The sequence below is a fragment of the Manis javanica genome, chromosome 10 (genome assembly GCF_040802235.1).
Source record: "Manis javanica isolate MJ-LG chromosome 10, MJ_LKY, whole genome shotgun sequence".
In the NCBI taxonomy this organism is placed as follows: domain Eukaryota; kingdom Metazoa; phylum Chordata; class Mammalia; order Pholidota; family Manidae; genus Manis; species Manis javanica.
In genome coordinates this window covers 67,798,516-67,818,063 of record NC_133165.1, presented here as the reverse complement: position 1 = coordinate 67,818,063, position 19,548 = coordinate 67,798,516, and the positions used below count along the sequence as shown (strand labels likewise).

The 19,548-nt window shown below is 33.4% G+C and overlaps 1 protein-coding gene across 7 annotated transcripts in view; it reads right to left on the bottom strand.

Annotated features, from left to right (window-relative positions):
* The window catches only part of CNOT2 (CCR4-NOT transcription complex subunit 2), a 120,351-nt gene that overhangs the window by 37,353 nt on the left and 63,450 nt on the right, over positions 1-19,548 (bottom strand). For 5 of the 7 annotated variants that reach the window (XM_037022611.2, XM_037022610.2, XM_037022615.2 and 2 more), the window contains exon 3: positions 8,509-8,631. In XM_037022611.2, the coding sequence (XP_036878506.1) occupies positions 8,509-8,631 (123 nt within the window). Of the gene's footprint in view, positions 1-8,508; positions 8,632-18,066; positions 18,125-19,548 lie in introns of those variants that run through there. The other 2 variants (XM_073215588.1, XM_073215589.1) reach the window with 2 other exon arrangements.

The window sequence follows — 19,548 nt, the reverse complement described above, 5'->3', positions numbered from 1 at the left end:
CCTCTGTATCCTTCCTGTGAGATGGAAATAACTCTACCTATGTCATATAGTTGAAGATTAAATGAGATAAGATATGGCACATAGTAAGTGCTCAATTAAATGGTAGTAACAGCTGCTGATAAGCTAATCTTCCTTCCAAGGCAGGACTGTCATTAACGGCAGTCAGAGGGGCATTCAGTCTTTGGGGAATTTACTGAATAGTATCCTAAATTTATATTAATTTTTGCCTAAGAAGCTAAAGAAAGAAATTTATCAAGTTCCATGTAAAATAAGGAGTATAACTTGTATTCTTAGAGGGCAGAAATGGAAGAAAAGGATTAAATGTCACACAATCAGCAGAATGCTGAAACCAACAAATAGGTTATCGTGTTCTCAGACTAAATCCATCATAATAATTATACTCTTCCTCATTTTTCAATCTATGAAATTAAACAAGGAAAACAGAAGCAACTAGAAGAAATAGTAATGTGATTCAAGTTATTTCCCTGACCCAATGAAGAGCCCCTTTATTCTTTAAAATAGAATGTCAAGAAAATCAACAAATTAGAAATTGCATTTTTAAAATTATTTCCATTATTACTAGGTACAACCCTGAAATCTGCATCCAAAAAGAGTATAAAATTTTTGTTTAAAAAATGTATACTTGAGAACTTAATAATAGACAAATCTGCCTTCAGCCAGCAAAACCATTAACAGCACAGAAACGTTGATTTTTCTGTCCCTCTCATGCTTCCCCATCATGACCACCTCTCACAATTACTCCCTCCAATAAATACACCTTCAATCATAAAACCTATCTGAAGAAACTTACTAAAATCAGTTTGGTCAAGAAATTTTCTATGTAACAAATGACTTCAAAATGTAACAAAGTTTTGTTAAATAAAAATTCCCTGACCCCAAAAGCAATTAAAAGATGATATTTAGTACATCTTAAAATGTCCTTTAAAAATCCACTGTACAATACACTTAGAAGTATGGTGATAACATTATTCCTAGTATTCTGTTATTACTATTCCAGGACAAAAACAACAAAGAAACGTAACATTTACTATATCATATATAAAACAGAAAAAGAAACAAAAGAAAAGGAAGACTTACATCTAGATAGAATCTAAGGAACATTTAAACTAAAAACAGTGTGGTTAAAAAAATGAAACCAATGGAGTCAGAATGAAATCTAGCCAACAGGCACAAAAAACAGGCACTAGGAAAAGATACTGGATTAAAAAGATCAAAAGAAGAATGGGACAAGGGAGAGAGCAGGCAGAAATATAAAACAGTAAGTCATAGGACCTGGTAGCTTATGAATCAAACAACTAACATCAAATTATGAGTTTATGAGGTATTCAAGTAATTTTGATTAAACCACTAAGTTTTCAAGAAGGACATCTTTTAAAAAGTATAACATATGCTGAAATTATTAATGTAATTAATTCCTTCTGAACATATGACATTCAAATTATTTATTTAAAAAAAGCATGGCAAAAAACATGCTTCATATCTTATTGTGCAAATTTTAGGTTGGAGTCAAAGTACAAATTTACAGAAAGGCATATGACTGATTCAAGGCATGTTCACATTTTCAAAGGCTCTTAATACATTGCTAAACTGTTTTCTATACAGACTGAATTAATTACACTTCTATGGCAGTTACTTCAATGCTCCTTCACAGGTATTAGCTTTTTTTCCTCTTAAAAAAACCCTCCTTGCTAGTAGAATAAGAATAAAATTGTACTTTATGACTCTCAACTTTTATATTTTGATAAAACATTTTGTGTTTCTGTAGATAAATCAAGTTTTGATATATCTTTTAAGTATATCATTGATAGTGTAACTCTTACAAACTAGCTTTTATCTTTCAAATACAGTTTGAAGATTATGTGAATGTCAATGAATTTAAGAGTTTTTAGAACATTTGCTTCTAATGATTTGACATTTAATGCCAATTTCTTCAGAGTACAGTCTGATTTATTTACATTTAACTATCAGGTTATCACTGTCATAAAAAATTGACATTTATATACATTTTTATTTTGTATTAAAAGTTTTAAAGGTGATTTTTTAGTTTTTTAGGAAATTATTTCATCTGCAAATAGTTATTTTTAAATTATCAACTACTTTCCCTCCCTTTCAGAAATCACTCAGTCTTTTCCTACACATTGTATTATAGGTGCTAAGAGCCAGTAGTAGAACTAGATGGGCAAAAAGTCCTTGCACTTGTTAAACTTAAATTCTAGTGGAGTAGACAGGATAATAAACTATTAATAAATATGTTTCAGGTAGACACAGTTGCTATGATTGTTAAAATGCAAGAAAAAATTTAAGAAAGATACAATGGGAATAGTATTAATAGTATATACAAGGCTACTTAGGAAAAGAATGATCAGAGGAAAGGCTTCTCAGGTAAGATATTTTAGCAGCTACTTGGATGTGTGGAAAAAGAACCACGAGAAGTAAGCGCAAGGTCCTGAGATAGAAATGGATTCAGTGAACTAGAGTCAGCCAGCATGACTCCAGTGGGTACTTAAATACTGATCATGAGGATGAAAATGATAATAGTGATAGAAGGTATCCTTATTTATAATAGGTCTTAACGAAATATTGATTAATTGGCCTGAAAGAAATCCTAGTTGCTGCATCTGCTGTTAACTAACACAAGTATGAAAGCTAGGTGTGAGTTCAAAATAGTTGCTATTTGTCAAAATAAGGAAGTGGTATAATTTTGTCAGTTTTAAGAGTTTTTTTTTAAAGTAAGGAGTATGTACTATATTTCAAATGTCCTTATAGCATATGTTAAAACAAGGGGAGAAAAGTTCCACAAGTTTGTGCTTCTAAAATAAACATGCTTAAGAATCATTAAATGAGTACAAACTTACGAACTCAAAAATATGTTAGCAATTAAAATACAAACGTATTTAAAGAAAACTCTAAATTGCTTATATTATCCCCAAAGAGTTGTCTATTATATGTCTTACATGAATGTTTTCCCCATTTTCTATATGGTCTCTAAAAATAAAATAATCATAATAAAAAGAAATCAAGCCCATATCTACCTATGATTTAATATTGTGGAAACATTTAAGTAACCAATCTAATATTTATAAAACTACTTATCCTTCAAAACAGCAAATTCAGCATTCTATAGAAAGATACATGCATGTACAGGTATCTCTTGAAATAAAAGGCCTTGGAGAATAAGTAGTCCTAAATAATTACTTTGCAATTTGATGAGCAGACAATCATATAAGGAACAGTTTCACAAATACCTCTACACCCATGCATCTGATGAATGCTCTATGGATAGGGTAAATCAGGAAACTGACAGGGTTTTTTTTTTTCTTTCTTTTTTATTAATTGGTTTAAAGATTCACTCAGTCACTGGGCAGTTTTCATTCATCAAACTACAGTTCAATATTATTTTCTCATTGTTCCAAGAGAAAAAAGTTACAAAATTATCCCATTTATTTAGTATGTTTAAAATTGCTCTCTTCAAAAGTTTTATAAAGGACAAAATAATCCTTATTTGCAGATAATACCTAACTATGTAAAACACTCAAGAGAATCAAATAAGGTATTAATATTATTACTCATAATTAGTAACATTTATTTAATATTTACTATCTGTTCTTCTAAAACTTTTACAAATGATTATCTTGATCCTTAAAACTATGAGTCACATACTATCACTCCTATATATAGATGAGAAAACTGAGACACACAGAGACTGAGTAACTTTCTCAAGGACACAAAGCTAGTAAATCATGTGGCTGAAATGCAATTTCATTTAGTAGGACTTTTAGAGTCTACATTCCCAATTAACAAAAATTAGTAAGTCTTGTAAGGCTGGTTATAAAGTAATATATTCACACACAAACTGTTCTATTTATCAGTAAAAGCCAATCAGTAAAAAACCCTACTCATTAAAAGACATAAAGAACAACATGAATAAAAGAGAGACATATTCTTCCGAAAGATGGTAAAACATCAGCATAAATGTGCAATAGTCAAAGACATTTTTATAAAGAAGGAAGTGAAAGATATTACCTAAGATGTGAAAATTGTCTATAAAGCTACAGCAATTCAAGCATGTTGCAGTTCTGCTAATCATTATGATAAAGAGAACAAAAGAATTTAGAAACAGCCCCCAAAATACATTAGCATTAGTATAATCAGTCACATATAAAAGGTCTAAATTCAGGGGTGGGCAAATTACTGCCTGCAGATAAAATCTACCACACTGCTTGTATTTGCAGGGTGCATAGGGATGTTTTTTGACTAAATAATTATGTAAAGAACTACATAATATACTTCATTTAGCCTCCGGACCCACAAAGCCTAAAATATTTACTATCTATATGGTCCTTTATGAAAATTTCTGACCTGTGATCTAAATTATAAACAGTACTGGGACAATGGATACTAAATAACCTTATGGAGGTGTGGAGGTACACCTTCAACCAAAATACATCTCTAATGGACATAAGTTATATGTGAAGAAGCACAAAAGTGCTAGAAGAAAGTAACTGGGGAAATTCTAAGTATGATATCAAAAACAGAAAGCATTAAAAAAGAAAACAGACTGAGTCAAATTAAATAAAAATGGTAAATATTTTCATATTAAAAAAGCCATAAACTAAATTGAAAGCAAAAACCTGGGCAATAGTTTAACAAATGACAAGGGGTTATTAGTTTTAGTATATGGAAAACACTAACAAGTAAAACTTATTATCTTAATAAATAGAAAATGGTACAAAATGAGTAATGTAAAAAGGAAGAAATACAAATGGCCAATAACTACATGGAAAAGACATTGCTGTGTGTGTGTAAACGTAGCAATGTTTTAATGTATATTAGAACAATAAACTACTTTTTTCTATTGGCAAATGTTGAAAGGTAACAGCTGGTATTCTCAAGGTCATGGAGAGTGCTAATTGGAGTAAAACTGGTACAAATTTCTGGCAGAAAATATGTCAACAGATCTCAGATTGAAATAATAACATTTTAAAATAAAAATACTTAAAATATAAAATATAGCAGTAAATTATTCCTGACTAACAACATTAAATGTAATGTTCATTCCCCACCCTAAGCTTATTTTCTAAATTTGGGCAATACCTTATATTATTTTGTAATTTTTAAATTACAACAGGCAACAGGAGAAATTTTAAGTACCCACTGTATTTAACCATTTCACAACAGAACACTGAGGCTTAGAGAAGCTCTTGTTAATGGGCAAATTCAAGATCCAAACACTTATCTGTATTGCTCTAGAGCCCAAATTCTTAAATCCCTACATCTTTTTACCTTCTTGATTTTTAAAAAAGTTCTGTGAAACAATCATTCTGTTATTTCTGTGACAAAGAACTAAACTGGAATGGTAACCACTATATGTGAGTGCATGTAATAACTCTGACATGAAACCTTTGCTTTTTAGAAGTCACATGCCTGTCTTTCATTCTCTACATGTACTTTTTTTTTGGTATCATTAATCTACAATTACATGAGGAACATTATGTTTACTAGGCTCCCCCCTTCACCAACTCCTCCCCACAAACCCCATTACAGTCACTGTCCATCAGTGTAGTAAGATGCTGCTGTAGAGTCACTACTTGTCTTCTCTGTATTGCAAAGCCCTCCCCGTGCCCACCCCCTACATTATACATGCTAATTGTAATGCCCCCTTTCTTTTCCCACCCCCTTAGCACTCCCTTCCCACCCGTCCTCCCCAGTCCCTTTCCCTTTGGTAACTGTTAGTCCTTTCTTGGGTTCTGTGATTCTGCTGCTGTTTTGTTCCTTCAGTTTTTCTTTGTTCTTATACTCCACATATGAGTGAAATCATTTGGTACTTGTCTTTCTCCGCCTGGCTTATTTCACTGAGCATAATACCCTCTAGCTCCATCCATGTTGTTGCAAATGGTAGGATTTGTTTTCTTCTCATGGCTGAATAATATTCTATTGTGTGTATGTACCACCTCTTCTTTATCCATTCAACTACTGATGGACACTTAGGTTGCTTCCATTTCTTGGCTATTGTAAATAGTGCTGCAATAAACATAGGGGTGCATATGCCTTTTTCAAACTGGGCTGCTGTATTCTTAGGGTAAATTCCTAGGAGTGGAATTCCTGGGTCAAATGGTATTTCTATTTTGAGCTGTTTGAGGAACCTCCATACTGCTTTCCACAATGGTTGAACTAATTTACATTCCTACCAGCAGTGTAGGAGGGTTCCCCTTTTTCCACAACCTCACCAACATTTGTTGTTGTTTGTCTTTTGGATGGTCGCCATCCTAACTGGTGTGAGGTGATATCTCATTGTGGTTTTAATTTGCATTTCTCTGATGACTAGCGATGTGGAGCATCTTTTCATGTGCCTATTGGCCATCTGAATTTCTTCTTTGGAGAACTGTCTGTTCAGCTACTCTGACCATTTTTTAATTGGATTATTTGCTTTTTGTTTGTTGAGGTCTGTGAGCTCTTTATATATTTTGGATGTTAACCCCTTATTGGATCTCTCATTTATGAATATATTTTCCCATACTGTAGGATACCTTTTTGTTCTATTGATGGTGTCCTTTGCTGTACAGAAGTTTTTCAGCTTGATATAGTCCCACTTGTTCATTTTTGGTTTTGTTTCCCTTACCCAGGGGGATACATTCATGAAGAAGTTGCTCATGTTTATGTCCAAGAGATTTTTACCTATATTTTTTCTAAGAGTTTTATGGTTTCATGACTTACATTCAGGTCGTTGATCCATTTCGAATTTACTTTTGTATATGGGGTTTGACAATGATTCAGTTTCATTCTCTTACATGTAGCTGTCCAGTTTTGCCAACACCAACTGTTGAAGAAGCTGTCATTTTCCCATTGTATGTCCATGGCTCCTTTATCATATATTAATTGACCATATATGTTTGGGTTAATGTCGGGAGTCTCTATTCTGTTCCACTGGTCTGTGGTTCTGTTCTTGTGCCAATACCAAACTGTCTTGATTACTATGGCTTTGTAGCAGAGCTTGAAGTTGGGGAGCAAGATCTCCCTACATGTACTTTTTTTAGATTTCAGTTTTAAAACTTCATTCTTTCTAATCAGAATGCTTTTCACCAGTAATATTCTACCTTTATGGTTACTCCATCAAACTTAACTTGCACACAACCACAGTAACACATACAGATCAGTTTTATAGTTTCTGCAGTGATATTACCAGAAAGACATGCCAAATTCCTTAAATACAGGATCAAGAGACACCTATGTAAAAAATCATTCAAATTTATATCCAATAATAAATAGCTAGAAGGACAGTCAAATAGAAAATAGGTAACATTATTCTATGAGCTATTAAGCTGCATGCTAATTATAAACAAAACTACCATAAACATAATTTGAAGAGTGTTCTAATAATGCAATTTATAGTTTTTACCAAAATGACATTATCTTCAAATAAAGGGGAATCATACCAAAGTAAGAAATAAAATAAAACCCCATGAAAATCCTAACTTAAACTTGAGTAAACCAATTTGTGATATTCCAAAAGACACAGGAAGTGATTTACTAATAATCAACTTCCAGGAAAGAATGAGGGCATTGTTACGTATCTTAGAATTTTGTAAGTGCTTTAAACATCATAAGAATCCCATTAGATTAAGAATCAGAGCATACTGTGGTCTAAGAGAGGGAAATAAGGAATATCAAGTTTACAAATTTTTGAAAGGAAAAAAAAGTTGGGCAGGTACAATATACAAAAATGCAACTGATCTGACCACAGTATATGGTGTGTAATTTAAAGTAGCTTACCAGAATTGAAAATACAATTGAATTTATTTAAAAATATTCTATCAATTTGCTAATTATGACTGGGCTGTCTCTTAAATCCTTTCATTCCAAATTAGATTACTGAACTATTGGCCTTCCAAAGCACTTAATTCATACCTATATATCATCTTCCCTGTTCTGAATACAAGACTTGCACTCAAATGTTCTTCACAGCATTATTGCAGTTGGAAAATTCGAGGAGGGGGAATGTACATCAGCTAATGAACAGATAGTTCTTCAAAAATTTTTCTACTGAAGCATCTGTATAGCTGAACAGAGAGATGCTATTTCTATCTGCGGTCTAGGATTAAAGCTAGACATAGCAAAGGTAAAGTTTCATTGAGGCCTGCAATTATATCGATACATCTGCTTTCTTCTCAGTTTTATTTTAATATGAAAAAAACACTGCTACACAAACTTAAAAAACTGATGATCTAGAAGTATACCATGTTTTCCCCATGTCTCTGAGTACCTCCTACCACAGTATTACCATAATCCAACGTGAGAATCACAGTACATTTTGTCTCTGATTAGCATGTAAGCTCATTAGCTTTGTATCCCCAGGACCTAGCACTGTGCCTAAAACACAGTCACTCATACAAAGATGGAACTCTGTAATTCAAACACTGCTGCTTTTCAGGAAACAGAAATAGACAGACATAAACTGCTGAGTAAACACAATGTAACTGATTAACTTACGTCTTTTTCTGACCGATGCGGAAACATAGAAGACTGGCTGTAGTACATGTTTTCGTCATGGTAGTCACTGTCGACCCCCTCTACAAACTTCTTTCTTGAAGCACCAAACATGCTGTTTGTCACCTGAACAGAAACATTACTTTTATTAATAGTAGTATTTTGGGAAATGTCAAGGTTTACCTTACTCCTATGTGGAAAATAGAAAATGAAGGGAACATTGCTAAGATAAAGAAAAACATACTAAGGAAGGTCTAATGGGAAACATGAGAAAGTCATAAATTTGACTACAGTAACATACTATTACATTTTTGCTTTTAGGCTCTAAAAATAAGAGAAGAAACTAAAGACCTGTCATGGAATAATTCCACTTAACTTTGAAATATCACTTACTCTTGAAAAACATCAACCTCAAATACAATATTCCCATATAAAGATTTTTAAAAAATTAGTGTAGGTTTAATTATTCAAAATCTTCACACATCTTCGACATTACTGTCTTTGTCATGGCTATATGTACTTTTTAAATGATATGTTTTCCAGAGCATATCATCCTTACTTACAATCTAAGATTACTGAGATACAGCACTTTTTGAGTCAGTATATAATGACATACTGGAAATTTTACCTCAAGCCACAAGTACCCACTCATATAACAGCAAGATAATTTTTTTATTCATCATTCTGGTATAAATTTTATGATCTCCATTATGTACCTGCTTATTCTTTTGCTATTTGAGTTTTTATCACATCCAATACTAGTAATTTTCAGCCCAAAACAAGAGAAATAATTATCAAATCTATGCTAGTTTTTATTTTTCTCCTTAAGATGGCCTCTATAAAATTTGTAAAACAATCATATAACTAAGATTATTTAATTAAGGTCAGTGTGCCTTTCCCCTAGTAGTACTTTGCAGTTCAAAGTAAATGGAAATGTCATGATAGATTTGTAAAGCTCTGAATACACAGTAACTACATCTTTTCATAAAAATTTTAAAGAACTCACCTCATATTTAACACCTGATTTGTACATTCATTATGAATAAGGATATTTTCTTCAATTGTAAAGAAGAACAATTTATTTTCTCATTTCAGAATGAAACACTGTAGTTACTAGAAGTAGACATGGTAAATGGATATACTGCAGACCTTAAAAGCCCAATTTGATGTGCATGTTTGTTGAAAGCATCCATGTTACTTAATAATTGCTTTATATCTTAAGTTATCTGTTAAATATACAGGAAACTCAAAATATGTAACTATTCTTCCTGTTCAGGTCTAAGAAAAAGCTATTCAATTAAATAGGAACGACAGTCTGAGAACATCTTAACCACTGCTTTGCTATATGTTTTTGAGCTGAAACACAGAAATTTATTTTCAAAGGGTCTATTAATTTGTTAGAACACATTTAATCTTCTCTGGGCAGTGGACTCCCTGGTGAATCTCATGAAAGCTTTTCTGTAATTCTGAATGTCATTTCAGGGACTAGTATCTCACATGCCTATTCACTAACCTCCTAAATAGTCCCTAACAGGAAAAGCCTAGAATTCCAAAATTGAAATTGTATAGAATGAAAAATGCCATGCTAACATTGTATAAAGAGGTTTTACTATTCTGACAACTAAACATATGAAATGCCTCAAAGGAAACAGAAATGATCTTCTTCCATCAATACCAGATTTTCCCAGATTCACTGGGTGTACGCTACAGAAAGAAAACACAAACATACAGAACTTTCCTTTTGTTTTTGTGCTTCAACATAGATATTATACATCAGTTAAAATACTAAGTATTCTTATATGACTTATGCAAAAAAAAGAGAGGAAAGAGTGTAATACTCTTGTCTTAAACAGCACTCCAAATGTAAGCCCCAGTCCTGGGACGGAGACTAGGATTAAACAAAGAATTCTCTTATCCATGGCAAAAGCAGAAAGGGCAGGAAGGTAACAGAGCATAAGTTCCCATAAAAGCCAATTTTATTTTTAAAAGCCTGTCCTTTATTCCATATAAAATGATGAAATGGAGAGAAAAGTATTTTAGATTACAGGAAGGGTGAAACTGGGAAGAAAACAATAAAGCAGGCAAAGGCCATAGGAAGAGCATTTAATACAGAGGGAACAGCAATCCTCAGCGGTGTGGCTCCAGCAGCATTGTGGGAACTGAAGTCAGAGATATTGGTGGGGCCTAGATCATGTTGTGCCTTGCAGCCCTGAGGGACTTTGGATTTTATTCTATTTGAGAATGGAAGTAAGGTGAAGGTTTGGAGTAGTTTAAGAGTGACATCATTCGGCATATATATTATATATATATATATTTAATGATTGTAGCTACTCAGTAAGGAATGGACTAAAAAGCAGACAAGAGTAGAAGCAGGGAAACAGGCTGCTAAGAGCTGATGGTGGCTCAGAATACAGTAGAGTGGTGAAGTGGTGAGAAGTAGTTAGATGAAGGGTATATATTCTGAGAGAAAGCTGACACTAATGAGTGGATGGATGGATGGATGGATGGATGGATGGATGGATGGATGGATGGATGGACGGACGGACGGATGGACAGATGATTGATATAAAAAGCTAAGGTATTCATATTACTTCCTGTAAGAAAGTAAGTAGGAATCAAAGGAACCTAGAAATCAATTTTTATCAATTTTGAAGCAGGGATGTCAACACTACACTGAAATGTATTGGAAAGTACTGGTTATGCCATACATACTAAAGTCAACTTGGTAAGTGGAAATTTTAAAATCTAATTTAAAAATAAGATTATACTTCATTTTATATTATATATAAAATTTGTTAGAACCTTTGGTATGTACAATTTGCCAGCTTTTTTCAAACAAACATATCAAGGGCTTCCATCTACTTTGTTAACTGACCACCTTGTCTCTACTTTCATATCAGATGAAGTAAAAACTGAGGTTTTACCAAGTAAGAATATGGCATATGTATGTTACAAAAACAATGTTTCTTAAGTCTTTTTTTGAACACAGATCTAAAATATTTATTCAAGACATTTTATTTTTCCTTTGATTCCACAAGAACTAATCAAAAAGTATACAGTTGACCCTTGAACAAATTGGTAGAGGCACTGACTCCCACACAGTCAAATATCCGCATAACTTCTGAATTCCCAAATACTTGACTATCAATAGCCTACCACTAATTTTATGCTAGTAAATTATAAAAAAGATTAGTATCTATATATATTTTATACATTCATGATATACCTAACATCTTAATTTTTATAGTATTTCTAGGCTGCAAGTTTTTTCACATTGTTGCCAATCTCCAAAAATATTTCCAATATTTTTACTGAAAAAAAATCCACATGTAAGTGACCACACAGTTAAAACCCATGTTGTTCAAGGGTCAACTGTATGTAGGTTAGCTTAACACCAATCCTTTTTATTAGTCTGACCCTACCCCCTAAAAAAAGAGTTGGCCTCGAAGTAGTAGAAAGTAGGGAATTAAACTAAGAGGCAGACTGGCAGCACTCTGTTGGTTGGGTTTTCCCAGTATACTTCATTATTTAATTTGGACCAGCTATGAATTCCTAAGGTATGGCACTCTCAACATTTAAATGAAGTATTTCAGAGCCCACTGCAGTAAATCAGAATAATCACAGTAAAAGAATTTGCAAAACTCCAAACTCAGATAATCTTAAACAGCAACTTCAAAGATGGGTAATGTTGGTTCCTGATCCAGGTGGAATAAATGGCAAATATAGAACAGAAGGGATAAGAGGCAAAGTTTGGAGATTTTTAAATGGTGAGGGACATAAAAGTAGTGCACTTCATAAATTAAACTTGAAAAAAAGTATATGTTAGTATGCACATAAAGATAAATGGGAAAGGATGAAATAGACTCAGATCATATCCAAAGCAGGACAATATTTAATCTTACACAAATTTCCTTCAGCAAGGTCTCAAGGGGAACTTAAAACAACGTATTGTCTATAATGCTGGTAAATGCTGGCCCAGTCATGGAATCTTACCCCCAAGGAACAGCAAGAAACACATTCCATGTCAGAGTGGTCCTTTTCCTGATACCAAATAAATGCAGGTTGATTTAATTCTTAATTCAAGATTGTTAATTTAAGGTTCTAGCAGCATATTTTAAAGTGCTGCTAGACATTTCTACCTGAGAAGTACAATTTAATAAACTATATTAGTAATATTCAAAACTGGTATTTCTGAGATACTTTCTCCTGGTCTGTTCTGTACATCCATCAAGTTTTTTCTTCAAAGAGGCTTTCCCACCTGTTTTTGCCATTCTTCCTATGATCATCTTTAATCTCTAGACTAGTTTTTTTTTTAAGCCTCCTGTTTGTTCTCCCTTCAAATTTTAACAGATACGCTAAGTTTACTATATGAATTATGCCCCAAATTGTGTTAATGAAGACAAAAGCTGAGTAAGTAACAACCCCAAGTCTTGAACAAGCTCACTGTCTAGTTAGGAGACATACTGGTAAATAAAAAATTACAATATGGAAATCTATACAGGTACTATGGGAATACAAATAAGAGAATATCTAATGCTGTCTGTGCAAAATAAACTGAAAGATTTTATGATAAAAGAAGTAATGTTTAAACAAAGCCTTGATTAAAAAAAAAAAGTGTGTGGGGTAGGAACTGGAAGCAAATTCGGGCACAAGACACAGACAGAGTGCACACCAATGCCCAGCAATGAAAGAAAGCTCAGGAAACAAAACTTTCAATCAACAAGGAGCATGTCTGAAAGGATGGTGAGAGGTGGTAAGGAAAGGTAGTCTGGACTTCAATGCCAGGTTAAGATGGCAAGAGCACAGGCAGGAAAACTAGTTACAAAAATCTAGGTAATGAGCTAAGCCAGACTTCTTCTGACAAACACTATTATGGTGCCGTCTTAATAACCACTACAGTGACTTTGTCACTCCTGTTTTCATATTTCTTGTTAACTTACCCCACCTTGATGGTAACAATCAAGATTCCTGAAATAATGGCTGTAACATCATTTTGCTGCAGTAATTATCTCAAAATCCAACACAAACCTTATGCCTCAACTTAATTTGGGTTATTTATAGTTGTTTCTATTCATGAAAATCTCTGAAAATATACCATTGGAACACCTGTTGATCTTCAACAATTACAACTCAAGCTGATCAGACTAACTAAATATTTACTGAAATCACCCATCTTTCCAGCTCTGTCATTTCCTTGCACAAGCATCACCAATACCCTCCAGACAGGTCTTTATTAATTTATTCTTATTCCCCTCAAATCTACTCTCCCACATTAGCCAAAGTGAATTTTTTAAATAAATATGTAATTTGTCATCCCCTGCTGACTGAAATGCCTCAAAAGCTTCCCAAATCAATAAAGCTTAGAAGGTCTTAGGTAACCTCTGTGATCAACTCTCTCCACAGGTCCCCTGCCACCACTAAAATGCTGCCACACCTTCAGTTACTCCAACACAAGTTCCTTTACATCTCAGGGCCTGTGCATATGCTGAATACCTCTACTTAAGACTGCTCTTATCCCATTCTTTGAAATTTTCACACTAAGACCCCAATTTAAAGTCATTTAAAATATCATAACTGTAACTATACAATAGTAAGAAGTAACTTTTATTGACCTCTTACTAATGTGCCAGGCAATATATTCTAAATGCTTTAAATGTATTTCACTTATGTAATCCTAATTTACTTAGTAATAATTATGTAATTTACTTATGTAATCCTCATATATTTACTTTTGTAGTTCTCATTTTTGGTTGAGAAAACTGAGAACCAGAGAAAGTTGAGTAACTTGCCTAAGGGTATATATCTCATGTGCCCAAGGTTCCATATCTGACAAGTGACAGAGATGGAACATGAGTACAGACAATCTGCAAGAGTCCGACTTTTTAACCTCTATAGTACATTGATTCTCACACATTCAATCCATAGCTTAAAGTGTGTGTTCTCTCCAAACTGTAAGCTTTATGATGGGAGAAGCAATAAGGGGACACCATTACTCTGTGAACAATGGTGATGCCACAAGCAAATACTTGTGTTTATCAAAAAGATCTCTTTAGCAGAAGAATGAGAATGACATGACTAGAGGTGTGTAGAAGAAAAGCCAGTCTACCAGACTGATCTTATTTATACTAGGTAAAGTACATTAATTTTAGAATAAAATTATGCTTAAAAGAAAGAATAGTATTACACCAATTAAAAAGTAATTACTGTTTCCATTTCTAAATGAACTAATATTTTTAAGTACTGTCTACATATAGTTATGAACATAATCCTTGAAGGAATTAGGATGACTGTAACAATACCTTACATTTCATTACAAGCTACTGAAATGGACATTGTGGCATTATTTAGTATGCATCTAAAAACTGGGTTAAAACAAAAACAAAAACAAATCCCTAATGGCAACTTTTTCTTGTGGATTCTCTAATATAGCCAGGAGTTTTACTATTAATATGTTGATACACATGTACCATCATAAAAGCAGTTATTTAACAACACTGAGTGTAAAGACTTTTCCATAGTCTTAAATTTTTCACTTCACCTTGTATTATAAGAGATACAGAGTGTAAACTGTAGGTGATACAGTGCCAGAAGTGGAATTTTCCTTGCTTACTGTTTCCCTAATGGAGATTTTACTAAATCACTGTATTGCTGAGTACAGAATTTGACTTCTTGCGTCCTTTTCCCTCCCAATTCCATATTCACAATTAGGAAATGCTTCACATACATGTACACACAAATTTTCTGTTGTCTACAAAAAAATGGAAACTAATTAATGAAAATCACAGCCAGTTGCTGTCAACATTTATCTGCCTTTTATCAAGATGTAGTCAATCAACATTTGAAATCAATTATGAGGAATTGTAACATCTGAAGATACACTGGTATTTTTATCATTGCCCTTTAATGGCAAAGGCTGATAGGTCAAATCTCACTGAGACACTGCCCAAATTCTAAGGAACTAGGATATTCCTGTATCAACTATTATATACTATAACCATAGAAATATTTATAATCCAAAGAGTTTTTGTTTTAGCAGTATTTTGTGGTAATTGGATTCTGAGCTACCAATCCTGCTTCACAACTGTTATGAATACCCATAATTTTATTTCATTCCAAAAAGCACTAAAAAAGAAATGGGCTTTAATAATGAAGAAAGGGGCACACACACTGGACAAAAGAAAAAAAGAATCTTGCTTCTCAAAGAACAAAGAACTTAATATCTGGAAATCTTTAGGAAAAGAGCAAATGATCTTTCTTTCCTCATGTAAGAAACATATTATTCTTGAAGGTCCTATAGTTGTAGAATATTGTGAATATTGTGGCTTCATTATTTATAATATGATAAATGTACAATGAATAGTTTCTCAATCTGCTTAGGATGGATCTAAGAAAAGGGAAGGTTTAGATACATTTTGTAAGGTAGAATTTCTAAATTCATCAACTTGAATGGACATCATGGATATAAATAAAAGTAATTCATAGTTTTAGCAAATGCAGAATACCTGATATGTAAGCAGTGTAAGTCTCAATGAGTACTGAACAGGAAGTTAACAAGTATATGTGCAGGAAATACATGACTCTCATTGGAAGTATGATTCAGCAAATACCTACGGGTCTAATGAACACATCCACAATCATTACTTTGGAGAGCAGGTAAATATTCTGGAAAGGGTTCTTTTCCAGGGTTTACAGGAATATTCTGTAAATAGTGTCATCTTAAAAAAAACAAAACAGAACAAAAAATGGGGTAGCACACACCTGATAAAAAAAAATGAGAGCACACAAAGAGAACACATCACTCTTTCTAATTCAAAGACCACTTACTGAAATCTGGTGTCTGAAGCTGCTTTACTCAGATGATATTCCCCAAAACCACGTACAATATATCCCTTAAGATGTGCCCAAAAAAAATTCACAAATTCTCTAATAAGTATTACCAAAACATCTATATACACCCCTATGTCTCCTGTGATCTAAGCAGGACATGTTGTGCATGGTTCAACTTGAAGAAACAGATTTTGTGGTTTTCCACAGCCTGAAAATTGCCTCTATCGATAGACCTTATAAAGATTCAAACTTGAAACAATATACAATCTTTAAAAGGCAAGCACATCACCTGAAGACCAAAACTCTTAATAAAACTCAAAAAGTGCTAACCCATGAAAAAGCTTATGATCATATACCAACTAAAGAACCAACTATAATTGGTAAGCCTTATGAGCAGTAAATTAGAATTAAGAATTAACACAATAGGGCCTAATGTCAAAACAAGCAGTACTTAATATGTATGCTTAAGTATTAGGACATAAATTTATAAAGTACAAGTGGAAAGACATATAACAGTAGGAAAACCTTTTAGTTTAGGATATAAAACAATCCTCTAAGCATAAAGAAAATGTTTTAATGAGGGTGACTATCTTAAATCAATCCTTAAAGGAGGGTGGGGGTGGGGGAATTGGTCTAATAAAGAGGGAGGAAAGAAGAAAATCCAGAAGAAACTGATGTACATTCTGCTTCCCTAGGGGATATGCATTCCTACGAGGCTCCCAGTAAATCAAAACAACTCTAGAAATTTAGAAAGGAAAAGGGGAAATATACTGCTGAGGATTCTGTATTTTGAGAAGTTTTGAGACCTGAAATGCCAAATACATGGTGTCCCAATCTCTTTACTCCTGACACAATTTCTCAGAAGATATGCTAGCAGGCATAACCCATATTAAATCTATTTTTCTAATTCTGAATGTCTTGTTAAGTGCGAAGAATCTAGAATTCATGAGTAAGAATTATACAGGATAAATCTGGAGAACTGAAGAAACAATTTTTGAAGGCTTTCTGAGAAGCAAGAGCTTAAAAGGATAGTATTAGTAAGCACCATAGTTCATACCAAGGGCTACACTGCTACAATTTTTATTCTTAAAAATCATGCGTTAAGAAAAAAAAATTGTAATGTTTTATCATCATTTTTGGTACAAGGCAGACAAGCAGAAAATGTCAGGAGTTGTTGGCATTTACACACACATATACACAACAGATTCGTTGAACTTACTGATTTAACAAATATTTGAACTTTGTACCAGATAATTTATCTTCACTGCTTCTATACTTATTTTTGTTGACCTCAAACCTAGAGAAAGAGAAGAGCAAGCAGGTCTAAAGCTAGTGGAAAAAAAGTAAAACTTGCCTCCTTCTAAGACCAAGTTGCATGAGGCAAAATTCTAAGTCTACAGATTTATGCCTTCCTCAGCTTTTTCTTAGCTGCTTTTCTAAAAATGAGTTTTCTGGTCCTGCTACAGAGTGTGGAGAATATGAAGTTGACCTTCCTGTGCATTGTAGTGTTAATGGTTTATTCAGTTTAAGGTTTTCCTTGTTTCGCATCTAATAACAAGGAGCAAAATTATTTCCTAGAACACTAATTTATCAAATAGTTTTATGAGAAAAATAATTTATAGGAAATGTATTTTTAAACTAACAAAATGACACTGGGAAAATGGCCCAACATCCACCCTCAAAATACTGATGACAATACAATTTTTTCCCCAGACTTTCCCACCATATACTTACCTGTGCAACTTCTTTCAACATTTGCTACTCTGGGGATTGGAAAGCTCAGAGCTGGAGGCTGAAGTGAAGAAGGAAAGGTTGGAGGGTGAGCCATGGCACCAGCCCCACACTAGGAGCTCCCCTGAGATACTACAGCAGGGTTGACACCATAGCTCTGAAGTTCAAACTCCAGCAAACGATAAGAAAGGAGTCCAACCAGAACATGATAAACGATGGGATTCTTCTGCTCTTTGAAAAATAAGGAAATCATGCTATAAAGATCTGAATGTCCAGTTTCAACATTATGACTCCCTGTTTACTTCATTATCCCCCAGCCCCAAAATCATCTCTCAGACTGATTCAAAGCACTGATCAAAAAGGGGGTGGGAAGGGAGCACTTTCCATAAACTTGCACACTTTTCCAGGAAATAAAAGGATAAGGCTTACCTGGCTATCATGAAACATCTAAGACAATATAATACGTTCAAGTACTGTCTATCTCTCCTTATATTCTTTCTTGCTCTCCTAAGCACTCCACATTAAATCTAAGGTTCTTGTACACACTGACATCACAACCAACTGAATGAGAGCTGGACTAAGAAGATGCATTTAAATTCCTAAAAGTGGACCAGTGAGCTTTTTTAAAAACCAGAGATTAATTTTAGTATAAATATGTTCTTACGGATGAAATGTATTTCTTAAAAGCATTCCACTCCGATAAAAACAAATAAGGACCCCTCAATTAAAATACCTTTAATCAAACTAAATGATAAAGAGAAAAACAAAAGACTTTTAAAGAAAATATAGAGGACTTGTTAAATGTGATTTATTCACTTTTATAAAAATGTGAATCTTTGTTTTACAATATAAAAAGAGAACTGCTGATTATTCAGAGAAAATGAGATTCTATCATGAATACTAAAGCTAATAAAAATAGATGCTTATTTATATCATTTAAAGATAGTATCTATTCAATAACAAATATTATGGAAGGTAGTATTTTAAAGCAGTAAACTATGGAAGAGTATCAGATTTCAGAATTATGTTATATGAAGAAGTTAAAAATGAAAGGTTTTCTTTCATAAAGGGAACACAGCACCTTTAAAATATTCTAACACCTTGCCATATAAGTTAATTCAATAAACATTCAATGAGCATCTACTATGTAATGTGCTAGATATTACATTTATATTCTATCCATTTGATGCTGAGAATAAAGAACAGCAGAAATCAAAGGAACAGAGGTGAAAACACATTTACAATGGTTCTCTGCACCATTACTATGGCCTCCAAGGCCTTAGGTGCACTTATCCTTCATTACCTCTAATCTCATACAATTTTCTCCTCTTATTGTTTTCCTATCACACTGGCCCCCCACCCCACCTCCTTGCTGTTCCTCAAACACAAAAGGTATATTCTTGTCCCCAGGCCTTTGCACTTGTTGTATCCTCTAATAATGCTCTTCCTCTAGATAAATACTTGGCTTCCTACCCCACTGTACTT